General features: G+C 38.1%; 1 protein-coding gene across 7 annotated transcripts in view; it reads right to left on the bottom strand.

The window, feature by feature from the left end:
* The window catches only part of ANK3 (ankyrin 3), a 661,312-nt gene that overhangs the window by 131,223 nt on the left and 515,486 nt on the right, over nucleotides 1-14,603 (bottom strand). For all 7 annotated transcript variants that reach the window (XM_073241006.1, XM_073241010.1, XM_073241011.1 and 4 more), the window contains 3 exons: nucleotides 14,319-14,417; nucleotides 8,708-8,905; nucleotides 3,975-4,073 (listed from right to left, as the gene is read on the bottom strand). In XM_073241006.1, the coding sequence (XP_073097107.1) occupies nucleotides 3,975-4,073; nucleotides 8,708-8,905; nucleotides 14,319-14,417 (396 nt within the window). The remainder of the gene's footprint in view (nucleotides 1-3,974; nucleotides 4,074-8,707; nucleotides 8,906-14,318; nucleotides 14,418-14,603) is intronic.

The following is a 14,603-nucleotide window of genomic DNA, read 5'->3' as shown; positions in this document are numbered from 1 at the left end:
CCCACCCCCATCCCATTTCTGACACCCCTTATAATTTAACCTTTTTCTACTGGCACTGTTTTCTCAGTCTACAAACATATTTATATGTTTACAGTCTTAGAAATAAAAAAGCACCCCTTTCAAATATTTGTCTTATTTCTACGTGTGTATCCTCCCAAAGTTAAGCCTCTTGAAAAAAGTCATCTTCATTCTCATTTTCCCCACATCTCATCATCTCCACTACTCCAGCAAAACTACTTTCAAATAACCCAAGTGTCAGTCCAGTGCACGTTTTAGTGTTTCTCTTACCTGACATAGCCATCTGGACAGTCTTTCTTAACTTGGGGTCCATGACATATTCTTTCCTTATTTTCTGCCTACTATTGTTCCACCTCCTCCAACCACATTAAATATCATTGATCCCAGGGATTTTTGTCTTCGATTTCCTGCACACGGTTTCTCAATGATCACAGTTACATTCACAATTTCAACTAATACATTTATTCTGATAATTTCCCAAATAGAATTTTAGTCTAGATTTCCTTGCTATATCCCAGACCAAAACTTTAGTTACTTACTAGATTTTTCTACCTGGGTGGCACCTACCTAATCTAAACTTCAACACATCCTTTACAGAATTCATGGACCTCTTTCCCCAACCAGCTTCTTTATTTCCTGTGTCTTTGTACTGACAACTTACAGAGTTCACATCCTACTGTGTACTCCTTTAAGAATTTTCTCTTGGTCATCAACTTCCCTTTTGCCATTTAGCTTAGGCCTTCTTTATTCTTCATCTGAATCTCAGTAATAGTCTTCTAACTTCTTCAAACTCTTTACAACTCATTTTTCGCATTGTCTCCTATGATCTCTGTAAACCAGAAGACTGATCTTACCACTCTTCAGTTTAAAACCTTTCAAGTATTTTTAGTGCAAACAGGAAAAAGCTGAATTTGCTTAGCCAGAAAGATTAAGAGCCTATGAGTTCATCCTCATTTTCCAGCAGTATTTTGGGAAATGCCCCAATTTTTTTCATGTTCCCATGATCCAGAACCAGCTTTAGCTCCCTTCTACACACCCCACCTTTGCAAAGAATTCAGTTAATGCCAACTTCTCTAAAATTATTTATTTATATATGGAGGTCAAAGTCAGGCTTTGAATTAATGAGCTATGTGACCTTATACAACTAATTTCTTTTCTATGCCTCAGCTTATTCATCTGTAAAATAGGGACACTAATTTTACCAGCCACACGGAATGGTTGTAAGGAATAAACATATTAATAAAGGCAAAGTGAAACAGTATCTGACACAGAGAAAATGAGTAATCAATTTTGCTTTTATTATTATTGTTACTATTTAATGTTTTTGCTATTTTATTATCTTATATCTCCTTCAGTGATTTCTGTGAGGGTAATAAGTAATATATCACCCAGTTAAGAATTTTGCAACTAGTAGGAGAGCTGTAGAAATGTATGTGAGATGAGTAAGCATCAAATATTTTTTCATGGTTTTACATACATTTAAAGAAATCTAATGCAGTTATTAATTTGCTAATCAGTACCACTAAGAATCACTGCTTCCATGTGTTTTGGGTGGTCTAAATAAAATGCTTCAGGACATTACCCCTTTACAAAGTGATAGGAATGGCTTCATTTCAACTGGACAGCACTGAGCATTAAACCCCGTGGCCAGCAGTATGGTTCGGTCTGAGCTCATTCGGTGGGCTTCAAATGCAAAGCGAGGAGGAGGCGCAGAGGGCCGGCAGGCCGGGGGGGTTGGGGGTGGGGTGGGGGAGGGCTGCAAAAGCTGTTACCGGGATTTTCCCATCTTCTCCCTTGCAAGAGGAAATAGCTCTGGATGTTTTTATTATTACTATTTTTTAATTTAAGCCAATGAATTGAATGATACCATATATTCTACTTAGGCTACTTGGAGATGTCATCTTTACCAGTGAGAGTTTAGAAATTCATAGGATACAATAAGCTTCTTATTCACAAGATTAAGAAACAAGTCCAAACAACCCATCTCTTTTGTACTTCTGTTCTCTTCAACTACAGGATGATCATAGCCTCACTTCCTTTTGGTGCTGTGATCTTTGCTGAGAAGAAAAAGAAGGGACAAGGAGTTTTAGAAGGCAGGGCAGTGCTTTCTGAAGTGCACCACTTGTAAAGGGTAGGAAAAGGTATGTGCTTCAAAAATACTAGACCAAACACAAAAGTGATGACTGACTGTGAGTTGAGTGGGATTAGGAGGAAACCCTGGGAGAGACCTAAGACTCTTAAACCAAAAGGTCACGAGTGCCAATCAGGAGCAAAAGGTTCATGGCACCATTTCCTCTCCTCTCAATGTGCCCTTGACCCTTTCTGACTGAAATTCAGTGTATGCCTTGGCCATGTTGGGGCAAAAAAGTATTGAGAAACTTAGTCCTGCCCTTCCTTTCCAGAATTTCTCATCTGTAAAGGAAAAGGTAAGTAAAAAGTGTGTAAGTCTATGTGCATGTGTGTGTGTGTGTGTGTAAATAAAACAACACAAGTGAATATGTGAATATGTTTACCATGAAATTGCACATTTTTAAAGTACAGATTTCTTTCTTGATAAAAGTATTTAAGCAAAATAAAGAGTATAAGGCTAAATGCAGCCTGATTTTTTTTTTCAGGATTAAGAATGCTTTTATTTTCTAAATGAAAAGTAATAGAAACCATTCAGCCACTCCTATTGCCTTTATTGGTTTCTCTGTTACATACTCAGCTCCTGGAAGGCATTGAAGGCGAAGGACAATGAGATTTTTTTAGAATGAAAAGTCTGGGAGGGAAACATAGTGAAGGGATTGCTGGGCAACCAGGTCACCAAACAAGGCTGTGTAGACTTAAAGGGAACAAGTAATTTCAGAGCGGGAAGTGGTAGCAGTGCCTATAGTGCCTACTTCATAGCTCTCCTAGGGCTATCCTGGCTAGGGACCATTATATTTGCTTTATTATTTTAACACAGAGTTTAAAGAACATAAAGGATCTTGTCTGATCAGTTCCCTTTCAGGCAATGTCTTTTTCATAGAGAACACAGTATGGGTGGAGTTGCCACAGCTGCAGAGAGCTGGAACAATGTCCAAAGGGTGTGGTCAACTCAGGGCTGCTCCTTCTGTGCTTGTCTGATAAATCCAGTCTGGTCTCCATGTCTGCAATACCTTTTTCCTTGGCTAATTCCTGCTGATACTTCTATTCTATTACTATCTAGCTATATTATACACAAAAATGTCTGAGTTAACAATATTTAATAAGCATTCATTTTTATGGCAAAAATGTGACATACAGAGAGGAGAGTTATATTTTAGAGTACATTCAACAAATTTGATATGAAGAGGTAACAAAGCTAAGCACCAAAAGAAAATGTTTAGAGAAATAAGATTAATATGAAATCGTATCTTTGATGAAGACACAAAACATTAGTTTTTCTTATCTGAGTTTGAAACTGTGGCATTAAATGACATTCATCAGTAATTTTTTTTCCTCTTTAACAACAGAACATTTTGCCTCAGAGAGAGATTGCATGTGAGCACATGTACCAGAAGAAATTTAAAAATTGAGTAATAATTGAATAAAACTTAATTTACCCTCTTTTTATAGACTATGCCATGCCTGAACAAAGAGGTCACAAATTACTGACAAATTTTTCTATATTCACTTTTTTGTCAACCACAAAAACTAAGAAAGGTACAAGCTTCAACACTTTGCCCTGGAAGGACACGTCTGTTCTAACAAGTGTCAACAGTGTGAACACAGGAAGACACCTACACTCATTTAGGATAAAGCACCCAGGCCATTACAGAGAAAAGCACCTGGGATACTATAACCGGGCTCTGGCGTCTCCTACACAGATATGTGCTTGAAACATTGTATATAATAGATATGATGGAAGATTTGTTTTTCCCGATAAAATTGCACTTCCTTCCATACAGGAGTCACCAAGTGACACTTTGTACAGGCACACTCTTTCTGTATACCTTTGTCTGGGCATCCACGTGTGCCCCTTGGTTTACGAGGACTTCAGCCACATTCACTCTGTCTTCTTGAGCAGCCAAATGGAGCGGGGTCAGGCCACTCTGCAAAGATTCAAAGTACAGTCACCTTATAGACGGGAATGTAGTACACACAGGCATGTCTGAGACACACTTTATGAATTCTAGGACAGTAAGCCTAGAATTTGTATGTCAAAAAAGTACAGAATAAGTTTAGATACTAGCATTATAGAAACCCTGTTATCTGTAGACTTAATGAAAATTTTTAAATATACTTAAAAGTAGAGGGAACAGACTGAACCTGTGAATTGATCAAGGATTTCCTTTATTTGTTTCATCCAGCCCTCCTTTTTGTTCATTCTTTTCTTTGCAGAAGTATTTTAAAGCAAATCAGACATCATACTGTTTTCCCCCTACATACTTCAGTATTCATTTTTTAAAATAGACACTTTTTCTTACAACATCATGCAGAAGTCTTAATATATTACTAATGGCACTAACTTCAGCAGAAATTAGTAAAACAAAAATTGTTCATAAATTGAGTGACCTATGATGATAACATTTTCTCCATTAAGTATTTATACTTTCGGCTGACAAATACTTTCCGTATGTTGCTCCTGGGTGGGAAACATGGCCTGGGAAATGTGGTATGAATGCTGTATCAAGAGAATTTCCAGGTCATTTAGATGGTGTATGGGTTTAATGAGACTCAGTATTTAAAACTGACTATACCACAGAACATGCAGGCTATGTGGTTGTTCTAATGGCTAAGAAAAAATAATCACTAAGACTGTACTCTGGTTTAAGAAAATCCTCTGTAGTTGTATATTTTCACAGATAATATTTAAGAGAAAATAAATTTGTGTACGTGCTTCCAAATTCTTTTCTTTCACCTACTATGAGCACAGAAGCTAGCATCTTGAGTCCTGGGGGCTTCCTCCTTTAGCAGCTGTGCAGTGATAACATCAGCCTGCTTGTCGGAGGACAGGAGTGGGGCCAGAGCAGCATCAGGAAAGGGTATAGAGCTCGCTGGATGCTGAACATGATTGACTTAGGGGTTGCTATTCTGTCAAAAAAATTATAGGACTTGGGAAGATCATTTGCTCTTGACTCTTTAATAACATTTGCAGAATTTTGGAGGAAGCTCAAACTGCATCACGAGGAAATGCGGAAAGGAGGACTGATGCGCTCATTTGAAATCCAAGAAAAACAAGCCAGGGCCAAAACCAGTGCCACCCAAACACTGATGTAACTGTGGAGCAATGTTCCAAGTTTCGCTTCAGAGGAAACATATTTTCAGCCACAACGTTTTGTAAAAGTGTCATGAGCACCCATTCTAAGTTTGAGATTTTTCATAATTTCTGAAGATACTGTACAGAGTGGTTCCCGGCAGTTTGGGGAATGACTTCAGGCACGTGCCCACTCTCCCGGGTCCCCTGTCTGCACTCATGTACCCCCACGACTTCCACCTCCAGCATGGAGCTGGACCAGCTCTCCTGCTTCCCCCTCCTGGTCTCACAAAAGGCCTCACTGCTACACTTACATGCACACCCTCAAGTGCTTGTCTTTATTATGAACACCACCATCCTGCCTTTAAACTGTTTTCTTGTCTGTGTTCCTCAAACCACTGTGAGTTTGCTGAGGAAAATACTGTATCTTCAATCTTTATTTAACCAGGTGACTACTGTCTAGCATTTAATCCACCTACTAAGTCACTGAATCAGAGGAAAAAGCAAACATTTTTAGGTACAACAGGACAAATTAAATAAAGAAAACTTATTTTTATATTCACAATTTTGATGAAAAAGATCTTTAAAAAAAATGTGATGGTTGAAACAGCCCTGTTTGAATTCAAAAGTTATCTGTTAATCTCTTACAGCGTTTCACCCATTCAGGCATTTATTTCAAACAGAGATAACACCACCAGCTCAGAATAGCAACAGTTCTGTTTAATCTTCTGTTAGCTGTGCAAATGGTCTGCAAAATCTATGTGGGAAAGTAGGAACACCAAAATCAAAATCAAATCAAATCAAATACTAGCATTTCGGCAGTAACTTAGGTTCAAGGTCTCTTTTCCTTAAAGCTACAGGGAACTGCTGGTGCCTAGTGAGGAAAGAAGTGAAAATAAAAAATGTTTAGTTCAACATAAATTTTCATGAAAGTTAAATCTTTCTTTTAACATATATATGTGTATATGTTGTTATTTTTTTTAACAAGGAAATAAAGTCTAGTGTTAAATAGTAGGAGAAGAGCAGAGGGAGAGTGACTGGTGTCTGAAAGGAAGTTCATGAAGAACTTGAAGAAAACTGTCAGAGTTCCTTATGATTAATAATGCCCTGCTGATTTTCTGTTTTCACATCAGGGCTTATTTAATACTTTATACACAATATGACAACAGAGAATGGAAGCAAAGATCTATAAATGACTTCCTATTAGACTACTTCTAGGTTCTGTGAAGTTCTGAGAGTTTCATAAGTACAGTGTGCTAATGGGAAGCCAGCTGATCTGCTTTTTAAAACCTCCTTGGAAGTGTCTCTGCTGACATATCATTTATTCAGGAAGGTGGCTCGAAGTTCCAAGTTTCCTTGGTTTACTGTGTCTGGTGGTCCTCAGAATTCCTTTGGAAATGGCCAGGCTACCAAAGCAAACAGTGAGAAATTCTTTCTAAAGTATTTTCAGCCAAAAAACGTTCTATGATTTCAAGGTAAATCGAAGGCTGGATATATATTGCAACCAGTTGACTGAAGGATTTTAAAAAAAGAGAGAAAGTCACATTGTACTTTGGTACATACTCAAAATGTTTATCTTTTTACTAGTTTTTAAGGTCTATTTGGCTCTGGGAGAATTAATGGGATACAATATTCTGGGCACATAAGAGCATATTTACTCTAATGGATTCCAGAATGTGCTTCAATTTTAGAAATCCAGGTCCTCTACCTCATTAAGACAAGTTGAATTTTGTAGCAAACTAAGTTTGCTCTCTCTATATATTAGTACATGAACTTTAGAAATTCAAAGCTCAAACAAATCCTAATTACAATGATTATTTGAAATTGCTTTGTGATTCCCATCGATGCCAAGACATGTATTCCTAAAAGCAGTAGAAAGAAAGATAGGAGAAAATCAAATTGGTACAACAGAAACAAATGAAAAATGTGTTTGCTTGGCAAAGATCATAAAGGATTTTCAAGATACTAAAACTGAAAATAGGTTTCCCTGCTCTTTTGAGCATGTCTTTCGGTCTACAGAATTTTGTAAATTACAACCTTAGGAATTCACACTGGTGCAGAGTAACCTTCTCCCAAAATAATTAAAAGTCCAAAATTAAGACAACTATTCCTTTGCTACTTAAGATAAGGTGCTGACAGAGAAGGCACATAGTGGATCTGTGGCATCTTGCTGCACTGAAGGACAGTGACTGCATTGGGGTATGGGTGAGGACTTGATAATATGGGCAAATGTAGTAACCACATTGTTTTTTCATGTGAAACCTTCATAAGAGTGTATATCAATCATACCCTAATAAAAAAAAATAAGGTACTGAATGCTACCTCAGTTAGCCTTCATGACATCTCTCTGAAGTAAATGTTGTCTTCATTTACTAGAGGATGAAACTATACCTCAGAGAGGTCACATAACTTGTCCAATCAAGTCACATATCAAATAAAAGTCAGATTAAGGATTTACACCCAGGAGATCCAGAGCCTCTGTGATTCCAAAACGCAGGCCACATAAACTAAAAATATTTAAAGTACTTGTCTTTTGCTACCATAAAACTATTGCTGTCTTGAATCTCTACTCCAATATCTGAGCTATGGCGGAGAAATGCCGTGGCTGTACCACCCTTACCCAATAGAGGAGAAGCTAAATCCTGGGGAGTGTGGATTATTAACCATTTGGGAGTGCTAGCAGGCTTTGTGCTGTCTGCAGTGATGATTCACAAACATCCGCCCTGTGTTTTGGAGAGATCTGACTCAGACTCAGACTCAGGTATTAATATGCAGCTCAGCAGACCCAAATTTTCTGCTATAAGCGATGAGAGGCAGTTAACTATATTAACATGTATGTCTCTGCTCAGCTATGGGTTGGACTTTCACTTTGCTTCACAAAACTCTTCACTAAAATAATGGAGATGTCAGATATGAGATCAAGGGAATCTGTAAAATTTTGGGAACAGAGACTTTACAAGTTCCTTGGAAGTGTTAACTTGCATACAAAGACTAGCAAATCAATCTATCAAATAAAATAGCCAGTCGAAATTACTGTTATTAAAATGAACTCTCTGAGGGCAGAATCATTTCTCTTTGAAAAGTAGGACTTAAAACTGGGACAGGCAAGGAGAAGTTACCCCAAAAAAGTTTGTGGAATGAATGAATAGGCTAGAATAAACAACTTCTTATTTGCTATGTTTTGATGAAGTAACAATCTTGTTCTTTGAATTGAAACAAAACTTCATGTTACTAGAAAAACGGTGGACTTCATTTGTATGGCTATATGTTACTCAGTTGTATGATTTTGCAATTATGAACTTTCCATTCTCTTACTGATTCAACTGATTTTTTCCCCAGTTTTTGCTATAATAAATTCTGATAAACATCTTTATGAAATATTACACTTTGCACATTCTATTTGATCTGAATTTTTCATGACTTCTTAGTAGCCTTTCTGAGAGCTGAGGTTTTGTTGTGTTGTATGCTTTACACAGAGAAAAAAATTACCTTATTGCTCAGGTTCACATTAGCATTTCTGCTGAGAAGCAGTGACACCATGTCCACATGACCTTCCTGAGCTGCAAGATGGACAGAAGCAATTCCTTGCCGGGTAACTGCATTTGCATCAGCCCCATATTCCAGCAGAGTTGTTGCTATGTCCATCTGGTTCTTTTTGGCAGCGATGTGCAGTGGTGTATAACCATTCTGTCAACACAAATCACTTGTCACATGTCCAGCAACAAGATAAAAATGTGTGCAGTGCATTTTCAAAAGGTATGCTTCCCTTTCTAGTGATTTTCTTTGAGGTTTAAAAAATCATGATCAAGTAAGCCAACATTGATAAATCAAGCCGTGTCATTAATGCAGTACCCTCATACCTCCCACATTCCTAAACAGGGAAAACACGCTACACACAGGTCAGTGCAAGAGAGTCGGAGGACCACTAGTTTTATAAAAGGGATGCAGAGGTCCCTCTTACAGGTAGTTATGTTAGTAGGTGCTCAATAATACTTGCTTTATTTAAATGTGGAATGACAGAAAACCCAACTAGGAAACAACACCCAAAATGGTATGGCTGGGGCATGTTCAGAGCCATTATTCCACCTTTAAAACCCCTTTAATGGCCATCTGTTGCTTATTAGTAGAACACTTTAACTCTCATGGTAGTCAAGATGCTTTAATCTACTCCCATTTGCCCCTCTGACTGCCTCTTTCAGGAAACTCTAGTTTTTATGTTACCCTTCAGCAGCACAGGTCCCCCAAACAACAGACAGCTCATGATTTTGCCTTGCCTCACCCTACCAGGGATGCTTTTCTCCAACATGCTCTCAGGGCCAGCATTTTTCAGTGGAAGATGTAGCTCAAGGGTCAAACCCTCTTGAGATGTTTAACCTACCCTCTTCCTTCCTACACCTACCCCAGCTTGACTGACTCCAACATCTTGGAGATATTTATACATCTGTCTCCTCCTACTAAACTATAAATTTGCTAAGGGCAGGTACTGTGTCTTTTTATCCCTAGTGCCTCCTAACAACCAATGAGCCCTCAGGTGTGAATCAAGCTTCCTAGAACTTTTGGCATGCTGTGGGATGTTCCTATCTGTGGCCGTTGGTTGGTGCTGAGGCAGAGGGAGCCGAACTTTCAGTGGCAAGTTGTTAATGAGCTGTGCCCAGGAGCCTTCAGAGTCCTGTGAGAAAAAAGATCCCCTGTTTTAGGAGACTAGGTTCTGACTCACAGTCACTTAAGAGAAAAGAATTGTTTTTTTTTTAATAGACAAGAAGATTTAGAGAAAGAAAACAGAATCCAAGAATTACACTTAGGAATAGATACAGATCGAGACAACAGAGCAGTCATAACCTTTCCAAGCCATATGGGTGGGTCGAAACACCTGTTGCACCGCTCACTAGCCAGCCTACTGCAACTACCCTTATATTGAATTCACTGAAATGTCCTAGTGTGATAGCATTTCTCACTTGACAGTTGCTTTAATCAATTGTAGAGAATTTAGGATGTTGGATATAAACCCATGAAATGGGAAATGCCACTTCCAGACTCTTATGAAACCAGCCTCTGCCAAACAGGATGCACCAGCTTAGAATATTTTATATCCCTATTTTTAGTTTTGACCTATTACCATCTGGAAACCCCAGCTGACCCGGGAAGCATTTGGCCCTCTACTCAGACACACCCTGAAGAGACTGCCTTCCGAGCCAAGTGCAGAGCTTTGGACTGAGCCCAGCTCTACTGTCAGTGACGGGAGGGGGGTGAGCTATTTCACTAACATCCCCACCTCTGTGTAAAAGAAAATTCAGAAAGTGGTGCAAAAATAGGAAATCTGATTAGGCGGTATGTCTAACATAGCTGATTAGAGTGGCAGAGGCAAGCTAAAGTCAGAGTTCAGCTTCTTGTCATCCACCTTACCCTTTTCTGCTTTTGCTACTTAACATAACTTTTGAGTTAGTCACTTCTTAACACCTAAAGGCAGGTCAGTATCCTCTGATGTGTGAGAATCCTCTAATTTCCAATTCCACCAAAAATTCTGAGGTTCTAAAATACGTGAATGAAGAAAAGCTCTGGCCTCCTGGTAACGCATGTCAACTCCAGACATATTACTCGTGATTACTGAGGGGTGTATACTGAGCTCCTTACCTGAGACACAAAGGGAAGTCCAAAGCAAAGGAAAAAATTTATGGCATTAATTTAGAATGGAAAATTAATCTTAGAAAGACTTAAGAAATATTCCAAATAATAAACAATAGTTCAAGCAATACATAGGACCTATAATGGAATTTCCTAAGTTACCTACCTTCTTTCTAATGTCTGGAAAGTAAAATGATTCTTTTTGTCACACTAAAGGAGACAGATTAATTCATCAGAAGAGAAATAAATAGTGAAGTGAGAAATTTGACTGTAGTACAATCTTAATATTTCTGCCTCTTGATATAAAGGACAAAGTGCCTGCCATATGTGCTTTTGTATTTCAATATGAAAAAGAGCAAATGTAATCTTAAATTATCAGAAGTAATCATACTTACATTATACCTTAATATCTTTTCCAAAAACTTTCACAGTCTCTCGTACTTGATATCAATAGTTACACTGCACATTTTATGGAGGAGAAATGTGACAAATGATAAATTAAGGCTCACAATCCTTTCCATAATCAATGCCCAGGTTATGCCTGAACTCAAGCCAATCCTCTTTCCAGCAGTGTCCTGCCTCAGTACATAGATCTGGCTAAAATGGATTAGAGAAGCCCATGTATTTTTCAGTACTTTCTCCCCTCTCCCATTACCTAAAATCACATCATGTTTCTAGGACATGTATGAGTAAGAAAATATGCTTGCAATTCTACAAAAGAAGAGAAAAGGAAAGACAAAAACATCACGTACTCTAAGAACAATATGTGAACTGAGGGTTAACACTGAAGTCACTGCTGTCCATCCATATGCTAATCATGCCCTATTGTCCCTCATTTCTGACCACTGCCAGAATTAAAAAATGCTGGAGCTTCCCTGAAGTAAAGGAGACTTTACTCTGCCCACCCTATATGCATTTTTCTCCTTTCTTAATAAAAAAGAAGCCACTGGCACGGTGTCCAGGTGAAAGCTACACTCCCTACCTTCCTTTGCAGAAAGAAGTGGCCAATGAGCTGTAAGGAGAAATAGCCGGCTGGACTTTCTGGGAATATACTAATATCTGACTTTCTTTCCCGTGTATTGCTTGAAAAAGTGGACCTGGCAGCCAGAGCAAAAACAATCTCTGGATGGAAAGTCCAAAAAAAAAATCACAAGGATCTCTCTTGAACACTCTGGAAACAGTGAACCAACAACAACAACTGTTTACCTCCACACTGTTTATGACATGAGAAAAACAGCCTCATCAGTTGAAACCACTGTAGGTAGGTCATTTTTCTAGAAGATGAAGCCAATCCTTAATGGACAGAACTGGCTTTGCTCAGTATCAGAGTCTAGAAAAAACTGACCAGGATCACTGCCTCAAAAAGTGCGGCTGGTTGCACATGTGGCAGAGACGGCACTACAGGGGCTCTTCATGGAGGTCTGCGCTACGGGGAATGAAAAGTAATGTTCCATTAGAAAGCCTGTAGTCAATTGACTATAAACGATATGCCTAAGGCTAAAAGACTGCTGTAAGTCTTTTCAATTCTTTGTCAAAAATGTTTTGCTGATATGGAACCATGAAGCCTTGTTTGATAAATATAAAGCTGGAAATGAACTGCAATGTACCAACTATTAACCTGTTTTAAAGAGTTATTTGTGGATAGAAAGGTGAATTGGACTCATTTTACTTCACTTATTATTTTATAACTCTTGTCAATTCAAAGTGCTTGACACTAGTTGTGTCAAAATTATTATTCTCAGGTCAGGAAGGAACAGTTCACTAATTAATTATTTACCAGTTGCCTAGCAAAAACCTGGGGTCATTGATAATGTAAGTGGACCAGGCTCAAAAGGATGATGAAATGGACAATCATTACATTTCATTATAAATTTTCTTCTCATTTTTAAAATTATAAAAAATGCATTATATAAAACTTGTCATTGTAACCATTTTTATGAGTGTAGTCAATTGTGTAACGTACATTCACACTGTTCTCCAACAGTTAACACCATCCATCTCCAAACTGATACTCTATCTATTAAACTCTAACTTCCCATTCCTTCCCCTGCTCAGGCCCTAGCAACCAGCTTTCTATTTCCTATCTCTATATAAGTGAAATCATAACAACTTTTGTCCTTTTGTGTGACTGGCTTGTTTCACTTAGTGTAGTGTCTTTGAGGTTCATCTATGTTGTAGCATGTGTCAGAATGTCCTTCTTTCTTAAGGCTGAGTAATATTCCATTGTGTGTATGGACCACACTTAATCTGTTCAATCCCCAGTGGACACTGGGGTTGCTTCTACCTTTTGGCTATCATGAGTAATGCTATTCTTCCTTTTAAGATAAAGTTTTATTGAAAGTCAAGGCATTGCTTTATGATAGAAAGAATGTATGTCAGAGTCAGAAATTATGGGGGGAAAGTCACAATTAGATGACAAGCAAATCTTGGGGTTTGATTTGCAATTGTAGATTTCATTGGGTACAATTCTGGAGAGGATAGAAAAGGAAATGATTGAGAAATATAGGAAAAGAGGTTCTGAGGAGAAATTCCTGCCAAAGATAATACACTTTCTAAATGGAGGAAGTACCTTAAAACGTTACCTCTTAAAATACCCTAAGTCATCTAGAACAGCCCTAGTTTATTGATCTGTGTGTACAAGAAATTTGATTTAAACACTAAGTTTAAAAGAGTACTGTAGCTGCTCCAAAATGGAAGGGTAAAACAAAGAGGTAAAAAGCCTTAGGAATGCCAGCAGTTCTTTCAGTCAATAGTATTTAGTGAAAGAATTAGACAGCATTTAAGGTGTGGTTATATTTTTCCAGTGTTCTCTCATCATAGCCACCTGTTCAACAGTAGAGATCTTATTAAACCAACAGCACTCTATTAACCTAGTTTTAAAAAACTCTTCTTTATGATTTGCCTCTCAAATCAGAATACCAGAGTATTAACTACAGACATACACTCCATGCATGTCTTTTCTGAGAAATCTAGGTTGTCTACTGGTCAAAAATGCCTGAACAATAAGAATAGAGATTCTCCTTAGCAACGATAAAAACACATAAGCAAAACCTCCCAACCTATTTTATGAAGCACCAATAAACAACTCAAAGGCAATATTTTATGGCCAGGAAAATGTAACCCATATTTTATAACTGACAAATCAGAACTTCCTTACTCTCCCTCTTCCTTACTCCCCCAGGCTGTGCTTATGTTTTTAACCTGTCTAAAGAGTACTTCAATTTTTTACCTCCCCAGGCTCTAGGATGTTTTGGGTTTTCAAGGAAACTCAATTGACAAATAAATATTTATTGAGCATCTACCACATTATTTGACTTAATAGCTGAAGGCACAGATTTCCCAAGGAGCTTATACTTCTCTGATTTTTAGGAGATGCCTAAAAAGGGGGGGTGCTGCAGATGAAAACAAAAGTAACTGTACATATGGAGACTGATGGACACTTCCTGCTACTCTCCTCAAGTTGTTGAATTACAGGTACCTTTGCAGCCGCATGAGGTGAGGCTCCTTGGTCCAAAAGCAGAAGAGCCACTTTCTGATTATCGTAATGTGCAGCTACATGCAGTGGAGTTAGCCCGCTCTGGAAACACGTGCAGAAACAACAAAAAAGTGTCTTAACATGAGAGGCCTAGATTTAGGAGATGGGATTAGATTGGATACAACACAGAGCATAAATTAAATTCGAGTTTGTTCAATACTTGGACCCCAGCATTCACCTCCTTTTTTCCAAAGTGATCTTTATCCTACAAGACTTAACTATGTGTTA

The sequence above is a fragment of the Manis javanica genome, chromosome 7 (genome assembly GCF_040802235.1).
Source record: "Manis javanica isolate MJ-LG chromosome 7, MJ_LKY, whole genome shotgun sequence".
In the NCBI taxonomy this organism is placed as follows: domain Eukaryota; kingdom Metazoa; phylum Chordata; class Mammalia; order Pholidota; family Manidae; genus Manis; species Manis javanica.
The sequence above is the reverse complement of the archived record's forward strand: the minus strand, read 5'-3'. Positions and strand labels throughout refer to the sequence as shown.